The sequence below is a fragment of the Entelurus aequoreus genome, linkage group LG01 (genome assembly GCF_033978785.1).
Source record: "Entelurus aequoreus isolate RoL-2023_Sb linkage group LG01, RoL_Eaeq_v1.1, whole genome shotgun sequence".
Classification (NCBI taxonomy): Eukaryota; Metazoa; Chordata; class Actinopteri; order Syngnathiformes; family Syngnathidae; genus Entelurus; species Entelurus aequoreus.
In genome coordinates, this window is record NC_084731.1 from 48,162,545 (window position 1) to 48,178,181 (window position 15,637).

Below are 15,637 nucleotides of genomic sequence, written 5' to 3' on the forward strand. Positions count from 1 at the left end.
GCTGCTTTCTGATTGACTTCCAGTTGTCAAATCTTCAGGTTGACTGACTCTATTTAAAATGATTTTAATTTATGTACCAACAACTATACTTTTTTTTCTTTAACAAGAAATGGATATACAGTATGAAGAAGGCATGTATGAGGTTGTAGTTAAAATTTAAATATGGGCACCAGAATTTGCTGCAAGCTTCTCTAGCCATCCAGGAACTTGGATGGAACTTGGACTTTTGGGTACAAGTTGTAACTTCTCATATTTGCCCTTCAAGTTTTTCCCAAAGTCTTTGTTTAGTACAGTAGATTTGTTCCTTCACTCAATCCTAAAGAAAAAAGTTACAGGGTTTTACGTTGAGATCCTGGCTGGCCGCTCATATGAACATCTTACATGAAAATTAAATATTCAAAATTCTGCCCAAAACTGGCCATTAAATATTATTGTTATTAAAGAACAAACACAAATAAATTAACATTTAGAACTAGGAAGTTAATCACCTTGTAGTTTTTGTATTGAATCTTCAATAGACGGTTCGGGTGTTCCTAATGATATGGGAGGTGAGTGTGTTTCAGTAAATAACTCATAAGTCTAATTTAGACTCAACAATATCACAAAACCTCATAATTCACACTTAAAACCACAACATTTAGGCATCTTACAGTTTAATTATTAACGTGTATCAACGGCTGTCTCATTGGACTGCAGATTGCCTTATTGAAGATCCTCCTTGCGGCAGCTCCCACCTCCAAAGCCAAGACAGATTCCATCAACATCCTGGCAGATGTGCTGCCGGAGGAGATGCCGTGAGTGAGGCAATTCCTTGCTGACTAGGATGCCTTTTGTTTTTTGCAGAAATTACTTTTTTGCACCTCTACAGCCAAATTAAAGAACTGACAGTATTGTAAAATACATACATACATGACAGTGTCAGTCAAAACTCTGCACTGTTAGCTGTAAAAATGCAGCCTTTGTATTGGATCTCTGTAGATCAGGGGTCTCAAACTCAATTTACCTGGGGGCCACTGGATGCAGAAACTGGGTGAGGCTGGGCCGCAAGAAAAGATTTCTTAAAAAAAATCTAACCTGCACTTTTTAATGAATTCACCTTCTTTGAATGGCTTTCCCGCCCTAGCAACCATCTCACTCACCATGTAGCTAGCTTTGACTGCTGCATCGCTTTTTTCACTTGCTTTCTTGACGAAATCTTGTTGCCTCAGTAGACTGGTTTTAAAATTTGCAAACCGGTTCACTCTCTCATCTCCCTGGTATTTTGCATACTCTTCAGCATGTCTAGTTGTATAATGACGTTTCAAATTGTATTCCTTGTGCACCGCAACTTTCTCTATCAACTACAGAAAAGAGCTATAAGGATTATTCATAAAGTAGATTACATAGAACACACTAACATATTATTTATTAATTCGGGTTTATTGAAATTACAGGAGCTAGTAAAGTTACAGACATTATGTGTCATGTTTAAGGCTAAAAGTAAAACATTACCAGCAAATTTACAAAAAATGTTTGTCATCACTTCTGAGAATGAAGAGCATAGAAGAAAAGGTCATTTCCAACATCAGTATTCAAGGACAACTTTAAAACAAATGTGCATATCAGTGGTGGGGGTTAAACTATGGAATTCTCTTTACAATGAGATAAAAGATTGTAAAAATATATTCCAATTGAAAAAATATATAAAGTCAGAACAATAAGATCATATGGACAGCTATAAGTGTTTACATTTTGCTTTATATTTATTATTTTACTTATTTTTTGCCTGGTTTTGTATTTGTTTTGTATCATCCCGTGAGGGAGGCGGGGGGGTGCGGCGTCTCACCGTTGAGTTTAAAGTTACGGTAGCACAATTAGCCCCGAACGGGCTAACATCACTAACGTGTTACACGTCTGATTCGCCCAGCGACTCTCTGTCGGAGTATCAGCGCTGCGGTCCAGTGCACCACACTTTTGTATTGTCGCTCGGTCCTTCGGCGGAGTGCTTTGGAAGCTACCGGACCGCTCGTCTTCCCCGCCTGGACTGTTTACAACGGGGGCGGGAGCGAGCAGGCGGGCGAGCGAGGGAGGCAGGGAGGGAGGAAGAGTGTGTGCGGGTGTCGTGGAAAATCGGCAAAATATTTATCTGGTTGCATCACGCAAGTGACGTCAATGCATACTTGCCCAACCTTGAGACCTCCGAATTCGGGAGATGGGGGGTTGAGGTGTGTGTGGGCGGGGTTGGGAGGAGGCGGGGTTAGGGTAGCGGGGGTGTTTTTGTAGCCAGGAAGAGTTAGGGCTGCAAAGGATTCTGGGTATTTGTTCTGTCGTGTTTATGTTGTGTTACGGTGCGGATGTTCTCCCGAAATGTGTTTGTCATTCTTGTTTGGTGTGGGTTCACAGTGTGGTGCATATTTGTAACAGTATTAAAAAAATAAATAAAATAAAATATGACCACGCTCAGTGTGACATGTATGGCTGTTCCTCAAGTATGTCTTGCAATAACTTGCGTGTGTCTGCAGAAGCCTCACCCACGTGTCTGGGCCGGCAAGCTGTTAATATAGAGAAAAAGATGATGCTGTGACAGGTTCTAACGGACACTAAAGGCAGTGCCATCACGGCACACCCTCGACATGTCGAGAGCCTTATAGCACACTGTGATTGGTAGATTCCTTCAGCTCCGCACACAACGCTGTCAAGCGCCATTCATTTAAAACTTGCGGGCCGCACTAACATTAAACTTTCATATTAAGGTGGGGGCCGCAAAATAACGTCTCGCGGGCCACGTGTTTGAGACCCCTGCTGTAGATTGTTCTTTACAACTGTATGTGTACTTAACCACGACTGTTTACTAATAAAGATGGTATGATTCATAGGATTATGGTGCAAGTTAAGTGTTGAAGTAAAAAGACTAAATAACAGTGAAGCATTTTAACACAATGGATGTTTTGTACCTTGAGGGAAGACTAATGTTGTACAATGGTTCTCTTTTACTCTGAAGGACCACAGTGCTGCAAAGCATGAAACTAGGCGTTGATGTCAATCGACACAAAGAGATCATCGTGAAAGCCATCTCTGCCATCTTGCTGCTGCTCCTCAAACACTTCAAACTCAATCACATCTACCAGGTACTTGCATCAAACGCTTATCTACATCTTAGATTAGTATTCTCCTTCATTCGTAAAAGAAATAGAGTGGAACCTGTTTAACTTGGCCCCTCTTATGTTGGCAATCCATCCATGTTGACCAAATTACCAAATCTTGGTCCACCACGTTCTTATGCTAAAAATGCCGGCTCAAGCCGATGTCAACATACATGATCTACTGCTTTTGATCATGTATAATTCAAGAACCAAAGTGGTAATTTCTTTAAAAAATTTATTCTTTACCGTATGTCGATATGGATATCTGTTAAGGAATGGGTTCGGAATTGGGTACTTTTATTCGGACCGACTTCTGTTGGTATTACCGGGTATACCGATTCACATAAAATCAAACGGTACCATATTTCGACTGGGCGCAGACTCAAGCACTTGGCAGGATAAAGGTGTATTTATAGCGGACTGCCTGTGGGGTAATTTTGCAGTTTTCCATGCCAATAAAGCAAGCAGGCTTGATAGAAAGCTCAAAAGTAAGGAACCACACTCCACATGCCAAATGCATGGGCAGCATGGTGGAACAGGGATTAGTGCTGGTTCCTCCAAAATAAAAAGGTCCTGGGTTCGATCCCCGGGCTTAGGGTCTTTCTGTGTGAAGTTTGCATGTTCTCCCTGTGACTGTGTGGGTTTCCTCCGGGTATGCCGGCTTCCTCCCACTTCCAAAGACCTGCACCTGCGGATTGGTTGATTGGCAACACTAAATTGGCCCTAGTGTGTCAATGTGAGTGTGAATGTTGTCTATCTGTGTTCGCTCTGCAATGAATTGGCTGGATAGGCTCCAGCCACCCCCGCGAACCCAAGAGCGACAAGCGGTAAAAAATAGATGGATGGATGCCAAATGCATGCAACTGATAAGTATTGGCGATTTTACTGGGCGATTTTAACACCACCAAATTTGGTAACCAAAACTACAATTAAAGGCCTACTGAAATGACATTTTTTTATTTAAACGGGGATAGCAGATCCATTCTATGTGTCATACTTGATCATTTCGCGATATTGCCATATTTTTGCTGAAAGGATTTAGTAGAGAACAACGACGATAAAGATTGCAACTTTTGGTATCTGATAAAAAAAAAGCCTTGCCCCTACCGGAAGTAGCGTGACGTAGTCAATTGAAAGGCTCCTCACATTTTCCTATTGTTTTCAACGCAGCTAGAGCGATTCGGACCGAGAAAGCGACGATTACCCCATTAATTTGAGCGAGGATGAAAGATTCGTGGATGAGGAACGTTCGAGTGAAGTACTAGAATGCAGTGCAAGACATATCTTTTTTCGCTCTGACCATAACTTAGGTACAAGCTGGCTCATTGGATTCCACACTCTCTCCTTTTTCCATTGTGGATCATGGATTTGTATTTTAAACCACCTCGGATACTATATCCTCTTGAAAATGAGAGTCGAGAACGCGAAATGGACATTCACAGTGACTTTTATCTCCACGACAATACATCGACGAAACACTTTAGCTACGGAGCTAACGTGATAGCATCGTGCTTAACTGCATATAGAAACAAAATAAATAAATCTCTGACTGGAAGGATAGACAGAAGATCAACAATACTATTAAACCAGGGACATGTAAATACACGTTTAATGCTTTCCAGCCTGGCGAAGGTTAACAATGCTGTTGCTATTGACGCCATTGAAGCTAACTTAGCAACCGGACATCACAGAGCTATGCTAAAAACATTAGCTATCCACCTACGCCAGCCAGCCCTCATCTGCTCATCAACACCCGTGCTCACCTGCGTTCCAGCGTTTGACGGTGCGACGAAGGACTTCACCCGATCACAGATGCGGTCGGCGAGACGGAGGAAGTTAAGGTGAGTTCGGCGGCTAACGCGTTTGCTATCCATCTCTGTCTTCCTGGTTGTGTTGCTGTAGTCCGCCGCTAATACACCGATCCCACCTACAACTTTCTTCTTTGCAGTCTCCATTGTTCATTAAACAAATTGCAAAAGATTCACCAACACAGATGTCCAGAATACTGTGGAATTTTGAAATGAAAACAGAGCTTTTTTGTATTGGATTCAATGGGGTACCAATACTTCCGCATCAACTGATTCCGTCACGCGCATACGTCATCATATCTAGACGTTTTCAACCGGAAGTGTGGCGGGAAATTTAAAATTGCAATTTAAAGGTAAACCCGGCCATATTGGCATGTGTTGCAATGTTAAGATTTCATCATTGATATATAAACTATCAGACTGCGTGGTCGGTAGTAGTGGGTTTCAGTAGGCCTTTAAGATACATGTTGCAATCAAACAGTATGTAATAAATACAAAACTAATAGTATAAACACTTTGTAGGGCTCAACAATATATAAGACTGGCACATTCAACTTAATGGCAAAGACTATTTCTTGACTACGAGCGACAATACGCCGAGGACAAACTGAAATGAATGCATACTTGCAAATGAGACTCAGAATTGTAAGAAAACAAGCTATAACAACTGGACGGCACAGTTGTCATTATCAGCTCACTGTTAAAAAAACATGAGATTTTATTATCAAACAAATTAACATTTATTAACGCATGATCACACACAAAAGTTCTGAAAATTGGTACTGTTGAGTACCGGTATCGATTCCCAGGCACTGGGTATCTGTTCAAATGTGAAAGGTACCCATCCCTGCATGTGTTGTCAACTTTATCATAATCGCTAAGCAGCGTGAAACCACAACAACCACATAACTACTGTCTCGTTACACAGCATTTACACAAGCACACAGTGACTTCTTGTTCAGTGCAAAGCAAGTTTAAAAATAAAAACATGGAAATATTCACCTGGATAACAACTAACAAAATGCACCATTTATTTTTGGATGGTGAGCCATGACAGATTTGCACATATACGAAAGCTTTGTCTTTGGAGTCAAAACATACAATTAAATAACTGCAGCAGCTGTGTTGGATAAAAGTAAGAGTAGTTATGTATAATTTAAAGGAAATTATGCACAAATGTAGGAAACTCATGCGAAACTGTTGCCTGCCAGTTCGAGGGCCATCGACCTAAACTGGTTCCCTAGGTGGCTAATTATGATGTAATATTTAGACTATTTTGTGTGTGTGTTCTCAGTTTGAGTACATGGCTCAACACCTGGTGTTTGCCAACTGCATCCCCCTCATTTTGAAGTTCTTCAACCAGAACATCATGTCTTACATCACCGCTAAGAACAGGTATTTCATTTTAAAACCTGCATGATCCCTCAGAAACCAGTGCTTCAATAAAATTGCTGCCATGGATTGTTTTTTCAATCTACCAAGTCAAATTCCTTGTGTGTTAAACATACTTGGCCAATAAATCTGATTCTGATTTTGATTGATTTGCAGCATCTCAGTGCTCGACTTTCCGCACTGCGTGGTGCATGAGCTCCCCGAATTAACGGCAGAGAGTCTGGCAAGTTCTTTCGATCTCGTCTCAGTCTTCTGCCTGTGTTTGTTGTGGTTGAGCAAAGTGTTTGCTTTCATCAGCATTATTCATTGCTGATGATGTGTTTGTGGAATACTCTGCAGGAAGCGGGAGACAACAATCAGTTTTGCTGGAGAAACCTGTTCTCCTGCATCAATCTGCTCAGGATCCTTAATAAACTAACTAAGTGGAAACACTCCAGAACGATGGTGAAGAGACGTCTCTTAACAAAGTGTAAAATGAATAGATCCAAGCACCGTAACCAACTTTTTGTCACCCAGATGCTGGTAGTGTTTAAGTCTGCTCCCATCCTGAAGAGAGCGCTGAAGGTGAAGCAGGCCATGATGCAGCTTTACGTCCTCAAGCTGCTTAAAGTGCAGACCAAGTATCTTGGCCGCCAGTGGAGGAAAAGCAACATGAAGACCATGTCGGCCATCTACCAGAAGGTCCGACATCGGCTTAATGATGACTGGGCCTATGGAAACGGTGAGTTGACCAAGACCAGTAAGTATAGTGGAACCCGATTTTGTCACTAACCTGTCTAATGTCCAATAACTCATCAAGTCCCAATTTACCATGTTTATATTATTATTAAAAAGTGATCATTTATGTTGTCTTAATCAACCGCTTCTGTCGACATGATATTTATTTGAGCCCAATGAAGGTTATTGTGTTGTCAACTTTTTCATTATTGTTTAGCCACAACACAACTGCTAATACACAGCATGATAATGTGTACAAGGTGACTTCCTGTTCAGTGTAAAATAAGCTTCATAGCAAAAGAATGTGGATTTTCCAACCATTTTTTTTGTTTTTAATTAATACATAGGAAAAAAGATAATCGCAAAAGATTTGTTATTGTAGTCAAAATCCTTGAAGATATTTAAATACATCTTAAAGGCCTACTGAAACCCACTACTACCGACCACGCAGTCTGATAGTTTATATATCAATGATGAAATCTTAACATTGCAACACATGCCAATACGGCCGGGTTAACTTATAAAGTGCAATTTTAAATTTCCCGCTAAACTTCCGGTTGGAAACGTCTATGTATGATGTGTATGCGCAAGACGTCACGACGGCAACGGAAGTATTCGTACCCAATGTGTCACCATACAAACTGCTCTGTTTTCATCAAACAATTCCACAGTATTCTGGACATCTGTGTTGGTGAATCTTTTGCAATTTGTTTAATGAACAATGGAGATTGCAAAGAAGAAAGTTGTAGGTGGGATCGGTGTATTAACGGCTGGCTGTAGCAACACAACAAGGAGTACTTACTTGGATAGCAGACGCCTAGCCGATGCTAGCCGCCAACCGCATCTGTGATCGGGTGAAGTCCTTCGTCGCGCTGTCGATTGCTGGAAAGCAGGTGAGCACGGGTGTTGATGAGCAGATGAGGGCTGGCTGGCGTAGGTGGAGCGCTAATGTTTTTATCATAGCTCTGTGAGGTCCGGTTGCTAAGTTGCTAAGTTAGCTTCAGCGTCGTTAGCAACAGCATTGTTAAGCTTTGTCAGGCTGAGAATTATTAACCGTGTAGTTACATGTCCTTGGTTTAATAGTATTGTTGATCTTCTGTCTATCCTTCCAGTCAGGGATTTATTATTATTATTTATTTATTTTGTTTCTATCTGCATTTGAGACAGATGCTATCACGTTAGCTCAGTAGCTAAAGAGCTTCGCTGATGTATTGTCGTGGAGATAAAAGTCACTGTGAATGTCCATTTCGCGTTCTCGACTCTCATTTTCAAGAGGATATAGTATCCGAGGTGGTTTAAAATACAAATCCGTGATACACAATAGAAAAAGGAGAGTGTGTGGAATCAATGAGACCTTGTACCTAAGTTACGGTCAGAGCGAAAAAAGATACACCCTGCACTGCCTCTCTAGTTCTTCACTCTAACGTTCCTCATCCACGAATCTTTCATCCTCGCTCAAATTAATGGGGTAATCGTTGCTTTCTCTGTCCGAATCTCTCTCGCTCCATTGTAAACAACTGGGAATTGTGAGGAATCCTTCCTCCTGTGACGTCACGCTACTTCCGGTATAGGCAAGGCTTTTTTTATCAGTGACCAAAAGTTGCGAACTTTATCGTCGTCGTTCTATACTAAATCCTTTCAGCAAAAATATGGCAATATCGCGAAATGATCAAGTATGACACATAGAATGGATCTGCTATCCCCGTTTAAATAAAAAAAATTCATTTCAGTAGGCCTTTAAAGTGCTACAGTATAAACCAGTATTTAAAACAAAAAAAGCTTAGCTATTACAACGGTTAAAATACTAACATTATCGCAGAAGCATAAGAAACACAAAACTTGCAAAATAGTGGGTTTATTTTAATTATAAAATATTTCAATGTACAAACCCCGTTTCCATATGAGTTGGGAAATTGTGTTAGATGTAAATATAAACGGAATACAATGATTTGCAAATCCTTTTCAACCCATATTCAATTGAATGCACTACAAAGACAAGATATTTGATGTTCAAACTCATGAACTTTATTTTTTTTTTGCAAATGATAATTAACTTAGAATTTCATGGCTGCAACACGTGCCAAAGTAGTTGGGAAAGGGCATGTTCACCACTGTGTTACATGGCCTTTCCTTTTAACAACGTTTGGGAACTGAGGAGACACATTTTTTAAGCTTCTCAGGTGGAATTATTTCCCATTCTTGCTTGATGTACAGCTTAAGTTGTTGAACAGTCCGGGGGTCTCTGCTGTGGTATTTTAGGCTTCATAATGCGCCACACATTTTCAATGGGAGACAGGTCTGGACTACAGGCAGACCAGTCTAGTACCCTCACTCTTTTACTATGATGTAACACGTGGCTTGGCATTGTCTTGCTGAAATAAGCAGGGGCGTCCACGGTAACGTTGCTTGGATGGCAACATATGTTGCTCCAAAACCTGTATGTACCTTTCAGCATTAATGGTGCCTTCACAGATGTGTAAGTTACCCATGTCTTGGGCACTAATACACCCCCATACCATCACAGATGCTGGCTTTTCAACTTTGCGCCTATAACAATTCGGATGGTTCTTTTCTTCTTTGGTCCGGAGGACACGACGTCCACAGTTTCCAAAAACAATTTGAAATGTGGACTCGTCAGACCACAGAACACTTTTCCACTTTGTATCAGTCCATATTAGATGAGCTCAGGCCCAGCGAAGCCGACGGCGTTTCTGGGTGTTGTTGATAAACGGTTTTCGTCTTGCATAGGAGAGTTTTAACTTGCACTTACAGATGTAGCGACCAACTGTAGTTACTGACAGTGGGTTTCTGAAGTGTTCCTGAGCCCATGTGGTGATATCCTTTACACACTGATGTCGCTTGTTGATGCAGTACAGCCTGAGGGATCGAAGGTCACGGGCTTAGCTGCTTACGTGCAATGATTTCTCCAGATTCTCTGAACCCTTTGATGATGTTATGGACCGTAGATGGTGAAATCCCTAAATTCCTTGCAATAGCTGGTTGAGAACGGTTTTTCATAAACTGTTCAACAATTTGCTCACGCATTTGTTGACAAAGTAGTGACCCTCGCCCCATCCTTGTTTGTGAATGACTGAGCATTTCATGGAAACTACTTTTATACCCAATCATGGCACCCACCTGTTCCCAATTTGCCTGTTCACCTGTGGGATGTTCCAAATAAGTGTTTGACGAGCATTCCTCAACTTTATCAGTATTTATTGCCACCTTTCCCAACTTCTTTGTCACGTGTTGCTGGCATCAATTTCTAAAGTTAATGATTATTTGCAAAAAAAAAAAATGTTTATCAGTTTGAATATCTAATATGTTGTTTTTGTAGCATATTCAACTGAATATGGGTTGAAAATGATTTGCAAATCATTGTATTCCGTTTATATTGACATTTAACACAATTTCCCAACTCATATGGAAACAGGGTTTGTATATACCTGTATATACTGCAAGTACTTTTTGAGCACATTCACATTCATTCAATACCACAACAATGATAATTCAGCCATAAATTAGTGTCTACAAAACAGCACTGTACACATTAGAGCAAGACGCAGGTCACACGTCAATGTGGCCAAAGCAAACTCTTCTTCTGTCTTGGTCTGCCACTAACTAGCAGGCAGATGCCACTGCCCTTTATAGCCCAACCCTTAAATTACAGCGCAGAATCAAAAACTACACAGTAGCAGACCTGCCAACATTGTATAAACTATGCATACCACCTCTGATAACTTGCCACTCCAACTACACGCAGATTGCCGTAGCTCAACGACTTAACTGAAAACCGAAAGTATGGAAGAATTATTGTAGAAAATTATTCGCAAACATGTATCTCAATCTGTGCGCATAAAATCCAATTTGCATGCATGTGGTTAATTTGTGTGTCTGTATATCAATTTGAGTGTGTGTATTCAGGTCAGCGTACGTGTGTTTTAGATCCGCGTACGTTTGTTTTAAGTTGTCTGTTGACCCTCGATAGGCCGTCTACCTACACGCGACTTTCAGGACACTTCTGCCGTGTAAGATAGTTTGTGCATTTTTTGATACGATATTGTTGCATGGGAGTACTCAGCAGGCCTGCCAATATGTACTAATTTTGTGTACTTTAGGGGAAAAATACATTCATACACTGCTCTACAGCTACATTTTAGGCTTTCATATGGAAGTATTATTGCAGCAAAATTATTTGCAAATGTGTATCTCAATCTGTGCACGTGTAATCCCATTTGCGTGCATGTGTACTAATTTGTGTGTCAGTATATGATTCCGAGTGTGCGTATTCAGATCCGCGTACGTGTGTTATAAGTCTGTCCTTAATCAGAAAGAACCCTCGATGGGCTGTCTACTTCTACGTGACTTTGGTGACACTTCTGCCATGTACGATTTGAGCAGCGCATCCAGATTCGTGAGCATGTAATACAACTTGTGCGCAGGCATTCATAAGTGAGTGTGTGTAATACAATCTGCGCGTGCGAGGTGTGCCTACATTTAACCGACCATGGAAGACACCAAGCAATTTAAAGTACCAGTAGAGTGGAAAAACAGGTTGCCTCTATATTGAAGCTATTATCACATATCTGATTTATGATACTGAAAGACTTACAAAGTTTGCAAGTAAATAGATATGATCAAAATACTATCAATTTCACAGATATTCCCTAGCCATTTTGAGAGATAACCAGACACGTCATCGCGTGACGTAGAGGTAGGAACCACAAATCTCTTCATCACCAACAACAATGCAAATCATGCAGACTCTGTGGGAGCCAAAAACGACGACCGGTACTTTTTGGACAAATGATGATCCAGCTTTCGTGAAACACCAAGTATCATGCAGCAGTATTGCTAAGTGCTAAACAAGAAATAAAAAAATACCAACATAATAACACCATTGCTTACTCTACGATGTCTGCTCTCACTGCGATGACGACTGATAGGATGTTTATATCTTCCCGCAGAGATGAATAATTAATTGTAATCCAAACAAAGGGTTAAGAAAGTTGCTGCTGACACTGTCTTTTTTTATAGTGTGTTTGTTTCCATCTCCAGGTATAAATTGAATGTCACAACCCCGAACGGGACAAGCGGTAGAAAATGGATGGGATGGAGAAGAATAACTTTTAGATTCATGGCTAAATCCTCCTATTATCCAGATGAAAGGCATAATTTATGATTTATAATAACTTTAACGAGCCAAGACGCGATGCAGCAGTAGCAGGAACGGCAGCAAACAAGACATCGCCGGCTTAATGCTGCATATGTTTCTGCTTCTTCTTCACAGTTTTACGGCAGTTTGCATCCATATATGTTTTATTACTGCCATCTTGAGTTTCATTTTATAATTACATTAAAGTCTCTCCCTGAGTCCAGTGCAGCATAAACTATAGTTAGCTCTCGGTTATCAATGTTAAAAATAATTTGTTTGCGTTAGCGCTTATAATAACAACATTACTAATATTTGTTTAATATTCAGGTCACAAGATGTAAATAGAGTATTGTTTGCATGTTTTGGATGGTTATTTTGAGAGTTTTGTGGGCAAATAGAGAGACCCCATTGACTCCATGATTGTTAGCATACTTTTTTTTGTTATTAATTTACGACTTAGAATGCATAAAAAAAGAATGCATAAAAAAGGAAAAACATATGTGCTCATGTCTTTTATAAAAATTGTGAATGATATACAGCACATCTCTTTATACATGTTTTTATAATTTTTGCGTATTTTCAATATGGTCGGAGTGCAGAAGCGTTCCTCCAGGGACGTCAATCTCCAGAAGTAGCCAAAGGTATTCGGAGTGGAATATTCAAAATGGCGGACTGAATTTGTGGCATTTTGTGAAGTTTAGATGGTATTTTTATATACTTTGTGGATTGTAAAGATTAGATATGGTTTAATGGGCACAATGAAACAATTAAGCATATAAAATCAATTTGTTTTTCCACTTTAGTGGTACTTTAAACCAGTCAGGGACAATGTGTAGCTCAGGTGTGTGAAAGAGAGACGCCAAGACTCACCTTATGTTGTTTTTGATTGGTCTAAATTGCGTAATGTCTTCCGTGGTTGTTTACCGTATTTTTCGGACCATAGCGCGCACTGGGTTATAATGCGCATTTCTGATGAACGGGTCTGTTCATGTCTATTTTTATACAAAGGACGCACTGGATTATAAGGCGCATTAAAGGGGTCATATTATGATTTTTCGTCTACATTTAAAACACTTCCTTGTGGTCTACATAACATGTAATGGTGTTTCTCTGGTCAAAATGTTGCATTGATTAGATTTTACAGACCATCTTCAGGCCGCTTTTTGACTGTCTCTTCAAGATGTGCCTGAGTTGGCAGGTCTCATTTACGTGGCACCACTACGACGGCGTCTTCTCCCCGTCATCTTTGTTGTACCTTTGTAGCGTGTAAGGACGGGAGTCGAAAGAAGTGTGAAAAGATTGAGATAACTATTTTAATGACATTCAGACTTGGCTTAAACTAACAACTGAGTAGTATCTCATCATCCGTGGCTCACTAGTGCAACGACAACAACACCGGAAATGTGTCCTGTGAAAAACCGTCTGACCGTAATTCTCTAAAAATAACAAGTTCCATAGGTGAATTATGTAAACACACTATTCCAGTAGTTTTTAGCGCTTTCATAGCGAACTACTGACAGGTATAAGAACTTAACACTACTTTAAATTAGAAATGGCAACAGCAGAGGATAAATGCGCCATAACAAGAGGATAGAGAAAAAGGAGCTTATAGACTACGGTGTCAGCGCAGACTACATGGGCGGATGCGTGCACATTTTTGGAACTGCAGATCTCAAATACAGATCAGCAGGAACCAATAGGTAAGAAAAGTTGGTTTTGCATAATATTGCGAAACAAAACACCAGTTGATGTCTCCTAGTTGGTGCCATTTTGGGGTCCTTATAAAGGTTTTGGGCTTCCTTGCTAACGCCATCTTGTAGTGCACAAATATATCTTATGTGTGACTGCCATCTACCAGTCACACTTATCATTACACAATGTACCAAATAGAATTGCTTTGAGGTCAGTAAGCGCAACCTGAATTGACCCGTCCGTACATTATACGACTGAATTTGTGGCATTTTGTGACAATTAGACGATTTTCACATACTTTGTGGATTGTAAATACCATTAGATAATCCTAAAATGTAGCTGTAGAGCAGTGCATGAGCGTATTTAAGGGGGAAAAAGTACACAAAATTAGTACAAATTGGCAGGCTTTTGAGTACTCCCGTGCTACAATATCATATCAAAATATGCACAAACTATATCAACAGACTGCCGTCGTAAAAAAAACCTTTATTAGCTCCTATTCGGCTTACTTTTCGGGTTTTGGCAATGTCAACTCATGTCGATGTTAGTCAGCCAGTCAGAAGCAGGTTCCACTGTAAAACTTTGTGTTCTACCTACTAATGTGGTCAATTACTGGGAGCAGATCTGGACGCTCGGCCCTGGGACTTTCAGGCCGAGGAATGTGCCCTGCGCGCCAACATTGAGCGCTTCAACAGTCGCCGCTACGACAAGACTCACAGCAACCCGGACTTCCTACCCGTGGACAACTGCCTGCAAAGTGTCCTAGGACAGCGGGTGGATCTGCCCGAAGACTTCCAAATGAACTACGACCTCTGGCTGGAACGAGAGGTCTTCTCCAAACCCATTTTGTGGGAGGAGCTGCTTCAGTGAAAAACGGTCAAACATCCTCTGTCCTTTTTTATTGATGATCACACTACATGAACGTGGTAACACTTGTCCATCAACTAGGTCACATGTTTCGTACTAGGCCAAGTTCTTTAGTTCAATCCAATGCCTTGAAAATTCTAGTTATGTTGTGACCCTGAATCGTTACCCAGTTATTTCCGTGAGGTGCCGCCTTGCCGATGCACATGTACAATAGTAACGAGGTCACCAACTTTGTATCACTCGCTACATCACTACCCATTTTAAATACATGTGTTTAGAATAAATACACCTTTTAACTGTTCCACTCAGACTAGCTCTTTTTAGGTCTTTTACAACATTTAGAATCTTTAAGAAATGTTGCGTTCCTCGATCGTCATAGGAGCTTTTCACTTTTTTTGTTTAAGCATTTCCATTTATACAAAATATGTTTACTAGTTCTTTTAATTTATTTGCTTGGTTTGTCACATGGTTTCATGCCGTGGATTTCAGAGGAACCTTCATGAAAATGACACGTATCTTATTTTTATATAACGGTTTGATGTGCAGAAAAAAAAATCAATTTACTTTATACATTAGGAAAGATATTGATTCATGCTGTTTGGAGGCATGCGATAATTACTTTTTAAACTTGACACATACAATGTAAAATCTCTTTGTCAACCATTTTCCTCTTTTTCGACTTGTTTATTTTTTTGCGTTTTTTTTTTTTTTTGACAAATGTGGGGAGGAAGACTTAAATGGCTTGTACATGACGCACCATATTCTCCATGGCTTTATTTCACCATCCTAAAATCCTATTCTGTCAATCCTGCAACATTTTCCTACTATCAATGAATAAATAAATATTTGAATATTTTATTGTTTCCCGGTTGAGTTTTGTTTTT

The 15,637-nt window shown here is 40.2% G+C and overlaps 1 protein-coding gene across 1 annotated transcript in view; it reads left to right on the forward strand.

The window, feature by feature from the left end:
* The window catches only part of strip1 (striatin interacting protein 1), a 39,176-nt gene extending 23,568 nt beyond the window's left edge, over nt 1-15,608 (forward strand). The window contains exons 15-21 of the mRNA XM_062028334.1: nt 697-794; nt 2,981-3,107; nt 6,225-6,325; nt 6,479-6,545; nt 6,662-6,766; nt 6,839-7,043; nt 14,509-15,608. Of these exons, the coding sequence (XP_061884318.1) occupies nt 697-794; nt 2,981-3,107; nt 6,225-6,325; nt 6,479-6,545; nt 6,662-6,766; nt 6,839-7,043; nt 14,509-14,756 (951 nt within the window). The 3' untranslated portion in view covers nt 14,757-15,608. The remainder of the gene's footprint in view (nt 1-696; nt 795-2,980; nt 3,108-6,224; nt 6,326-6,478; nt 6,546-6,661; nt 6,767-6,838; nt 7,044-14,508) is intronic.
* The last annotated feature ends 29 nt before the right edge of the window (nt 15,609-15,637 follow it).